Here is a 5,000-nt window from a genome sequence, read left to right as displayed (position 1 = left end):
TCTCTCTGTCCCTGTCTCTTCTTCTCTGCCTCTCTCTCTCCCTCCCTCCTTCCTTCCTTCCCCCCCCCCCCCCCCCCCTTCTCTGAGTTGGTCCATTGAGCCTGATGAGAGTGTGTGTAGTGAGTTAATGGAGCCTGTTGCCCTGCAGGTATATGATAAAAAATTCACTATGGAGTGTGGCTCTGTGCTGGGGGGAGGGGACGGCAAGGCAACAGGGGAGAAAAGCAATTACATTTGTATGGTGTTGTTTTCACACCCCGACTCCCCCTCTACCTCCTCTCCTCCGCTACCGCCCTCTGTCACTGCCTACCCCCCCCCCCCCCCCCCCCTCCTCCTGCAGACCTCCTATGGTCACGGAGGCTCTGTGAGAGCAGTTGTGTTTGTCCTACTGGATCGTTAAAGTCCAAAATGGACTCCACAGGGATCTCAACGTTCTTACTCAAGTATGGGAGCCGTGTGTAGGACTGGAATAGTAAACGAAGGGGACGTCGTTGTGCGTACTTTGTGCGGCCTTGAGGTGTGTGTTGTGTGATGAGTTTATACTGTAGCGCTTGTGGGTGTGGATGTGCGTGCGTGCGTGTTTGTGTGCACGTGTGTGTGTGTGTGTGTGTGTGTTCATCTGGAAACGCAGATGCCACCTTTACCCTTGATGTGCATATTACTTACTTACTTACTTACTTACTTACCCCAGGTCCAGTGACTCCCCTGTGTGTGTGTGTGTGTGTCACCCCAGGTCCAGTGACCCCTGAGCCTCAGGTCTGCGGGGCGGGTCAGTTCCAGTGTGTCTTCTCCTTCCAGTGCGTCCCCCTCAGCTGGAGGTGTGACGGAGAGGCCGACTGTGCCGACCGGTCTGACGAGGAGACGTGTCCCAGCCTGGTCCCCGGGACCCCGCCCCCCCAGGACCGCTGCGCCCCGGACCAGTACCAGTGTCTGGGCCAGCGCTGCCTGCCCTCCCTGCTGCGCTGTGACGGGGTGCCAGACTGCCCCCTCGGAGAGGACGAATACGGCTGCCGTAAGTGTGTGTGTGTGTGTGTGTGTATTTTGTGTGTAGGTGTGTGTGTGTGCGTGTGTGTGTGTATTTTGTGTGTAGGTGTGTGTGTGTGTGTGTAGGTGTGTGTGTGTGTGTAGGTGTGTGTGTATGTGTGTGATTTTGTGTGCGTGCGTGTGATTTTGTGTGTGTGTGTGTACATGTGTGTGTAGCACCAATGTGTGTGTGTGTGTGTACGTGTGTGTGTGTGTGTGTGTGTGTGTACGTGTGTGTGTGTGAACATACGTGTGTGTGCAGTCGTGTGAGTCTCTGTGCACATACAGTATGCTGCTACTGTTGTCGTTAAACGGACGATAAAGTGTAATTACAGAGGGAGAAAAAAAACACAGCGCAATTAAAAACTGCATGAGTGTGACATTTGAAATTGTTTTCTCAGCCCCAGACTGCACGCTCACACACAACGCTCACACACAACGCTCACACACAACGCTCACACACAACGCGTACACCAACACCAACGAATGATCACGCCGTGGGATTTCAACCCGTCTGAGCACTATATCATAAATTAGCTGTGTTTTGTTGACTAAAACCTATCGAAAATGATTTACGAAGAATAACGAGCAGTCTCTCCCTCCCGTTTTCCATCCCCTCCTCCTCGCTCATCACATTTTCTTTCTTTTCCTTTTTTCCATCTCTCTCTCTCTCTCTCTCTCTTCCCCCTCCAGCTCTTCCGCAGTGTGAGTTGGGAGAGCTGGTGTGCGAGGGCTCTGCCGGTTGTCTCCCTCTCCACAACCGCTGTGACCAGACCGTCGACTGTCTGCCCTTCCACTCCGATGAGTCCAGCTGCCATGGTAACATGAGACCGTGCTTCCTCCCCTCTCTCCCTCTCTCCCTACACAGATAATCTATCTCTACCTAGACACCATGACAGTTTGTTACTCCTGCATCAAACACAGCCAGGTGTTTCCCATCCCTGTGTATCTTTGGTGTCACATTGACTTTAAGATGAGTTGGGGGGGGGGGGGGGGGGGGGGGGGGAGCAGTCGGGTTGGTTGGGGAGGGGCGGTAGGATACATGAACCTTCCGCCGTTTAAAGTCCATCTGTGCATTTGAATTTGGCTTGATTTCCCTGTCCTCCTCTGGTCTCTCTGCGGCTGCACCGTAGCCTCGAATGACACATTGGAGGTTTTTCATTGAAGTGGCGTCCAAGCTGGAATCCATCAATGTCTTTCTCGGGTGCCAACTTAAGTAGTGGCTCTTGAGTACATTCTCCAGCACAGCAGTTCTGTCTTCGAAGCCCACCTCATAGGTCAACCCGCGCGGTGCCAAAACCACGCTCTGAAAACCTCCGCTTTTTTTTCCTCCGAGAAATGGAACCGACCCCTAACCCATTTTTTGGTCAGAGTCCACCTGAAATACAATCAGTCAGATGATACTAACTGTACACGAGTGCGGCATTGGACCAAGTCACCAGGGCTCCCCGCACTGACATGAACATAATGATTATTATACTCCAGTGAGGTCACAGGTCACATGACTCGTGACCACCAAAAACAACAACAAGGCTGTTGAAGAGTAGAGGTTTGAGAAGAGAGAGAAGAGAGACGGAGAGGAAGGAAGGAGGAAGGGCTTGTGAGGAAAATAAGAATAAGGTTGCCAGGGAAGCAGGTACCGGGGGGGTCCAGGAGATGCATGTGTAACGTGCTGACATGCTCTTTAAAGAGGTTTTCAGACAAGACATTTTCATAGCATTCCATTTGGTTTGGAGGCTGAGGCAATTCCCTGTTCGTCTCCGGGTGGGGGGGAGGGGGGGAGGGGGAGGGGGGGAGGCTTGTGTTGGTGTCAGAGAAGCGTCCTGCTTGACTGGCTCCTATTTCTCCTCTCCTCTCGCAGGTGAGGGGTATGAATGACAGATGGTGTCAGTACAGAGGAGAGGAGAGGAGAGGAGAGGAGAGGAGAGGAGAGGAGAGGATGAGGGAGGATTGGAGGGGACGGGACGGGACGGCAGGGGAGGGGAGGGGGGGGGCGTTAGGAGAGAAGAGAAGGGAGGAGATGTTTTCAGCAAAGCCTTGGTCTGTGCTTCACTCAGTTGGTTGTTGTTGTTGATGAGTGTGTGACGTTGATATTTACAGAATGTCCTCCAAGTTACTGTCTGGAGCCTCGAGGCTTATGCCGCGTGGAGAGTCATGGACCTATTTGCACGTGAGTATGAGTACCAACACACGTGTATATGTTATACTGTACGCAGGCACACACACACACACACACACACACACACACACATACAGACACACACACACACACACACACACACACATACACACATATATACACACAGACTCACACACACATACACACACACACACACACACACACACACACACACACACACACATCATACACAGATAGATGTTCTTTCTTTCTCCCCCCCCTCCTCCCCCTCTCTCTGCACTAAAACATGGAAATTCCATCAGCCTTGTTTCTTTCCCTGGAAAAGACACGCTCAGCAGACCGTGGGGGCGGGGGGGGATCTCGGCTTATCCCTGACGGCCTTTTACAGGAGGGGGGGTTCTGCTTTTCATTTATCTCCCGTGGACCAGACCAGCCTCGCTTCAGCATTCCCAGGGGATTTGCTCATGGATGTGTGGCTGCTGGTCAATATTTGAACATTTCCCCCCCCACCGCGAGTGGTCCAGGGGGTAGACCACAGAGGGCCGTCTAAGACCGCCACATTAGACTAATCCTTTCAGTTTGGGGAGGGCAGCGTGGTGGACGCGGAGTTCAACAATCCATGCTTCCTCGCTCTCTCTCCCAAACCACAGACTGGGCTGAGACAGTGGAACAAGGACACGGTAGAAGAGAGGCTCGGTGAGGTCCATAACAAATAAGTTGTTCATGTCGTTAATGTCGTTAATGTCGTCTGTGTCTGCAAGCTTCTGGCATGTATCTTCAATGAGATATTCCTACCATAAAAAAAAAGCGGTGCAATGGAAACGTTAAGAGGTATACCTGCTGATGTCAGCGTCGCTGTGGAATACTGAGATTTCATATTTCATATTTTCATGATAAGGATCCTTTTTTTCAGTCGTGCTGGGGTTGGTACTGCTTCTGCTCCAAAGTCACAGAACTGATGGACTGGGTTATCTGTGTTTTTATTTTTCTTTCCCACAATGCCATTGGAATGTCACAATGAAACGCAAATGGTGACCCTCCCGGAATGTTAAAAATGTGCATTTCTGAGACGTGCCAAACTCTGGGGTGATATTTCACTGGTGTTTGGCAGCAGAAAGACTGTCCGTCCCCCCCTCCCCCTCTCTCCCTCCCTCCCTTCCTCCCTCTTTCTTCCCCCCTCTACATTTATTATGTAACAGAACCGTGCAGCGCTGTGCCGTTGTCAGTCAGGCTGTAGTGTTGGAGTATCAGTATGGAGACAGGTGACCTCAGAACAGATCCTGGAGTACCACAGTACTGGCCCGGGGGGGGGGTGAGACCACGTCTGGTTGGTCCTCTAGTCCAGGACCCGCCAGGGGACCGGTCCAGGGACTGCCTGCCCACAGTCACCGCCGGCTGGCCACACAATATGCATAAGCAACTCCACAGAAGGATCATAACATGCTCCTAATGTAACCAGTGTGTTTTGCATTAGAGCATCTTCGTGCACAGTTTTTCCCCCAAAATAATCTCAGTCGTGATATTGACCAGATGTTCTAGTTGGAAGCGAAGACACGTGAATTCATTTGGGATAGAGGATAGAGGGATGTGATTTTCTTCAAGAGACAGAGAGAGCCGCTATTACTGATGTACTGCCTAGATGAAGACATGGTATTCTCACTGTTGGCATTGTTATGGTAACAAGGACAAAGGACATTGTTTTCTGCTGAGGGGGTGGGTGTACACACACTTACTAAATCCTCTTACGTCTTTGTTCATTGTGTTTCTGTTTTTTGGGGGGCTAAGTGCATGTTCGTGTGCGCGCGTGTGTGTCTGTGTGTGTGTGTGTGTGTGTGTG

At 51.5% G+C, this 5,000-nt stretch overlaps 1 protein-coding gene across 1 annotated transcript in view; it reads left to right on the top strand.

The window, feature by feature from the left end:
* malrd1 (MAM and LDL receptor class A domain containing 1) overlaps positions 1 to 5,000 on the top strand; it is a gene marked incomplete at both ends in the record, with an annotated part of 81,083 nt that overhangs the window by 66,975 nt on the left and 9,108 nt on the right. The window contains 3 exons of the mRNA XM_080543628.1: positions 734 to 1,012; positions 1,717 to 1,842; positions 3,124 to 3,193. Of these exons, the coding sequence (XP_080399754.1) occupies positions 734 to 1,012; positions 1,717 to 1,842; positions 3,124 to 3,193 (475 nt within the window). The remainder of the gene's footprint in view (positions 1 to 733; positions 1,013 to 1,716; positions 1,843 to 3,123; positions 3,194 to 5,000) is intronic.

The sequence above is a fragment of the Nansenia antarctica genome (assembly GCF_963989245.1).
Source record: "Nansenia antarctica genome assembly, chromosome: 12".
Lineage (NCBI taxonomy): Eukaryota > Metazoa > Chordata > Actinopteri > Argentiniformes > Microstomatidae > Nansenia > Nansenia antarctica.
The sequence above is the reverse complement of the archived record's forward strand: the minus strand, read 5'-3'. Positions and strand labels throughout refer to the sequence as shown.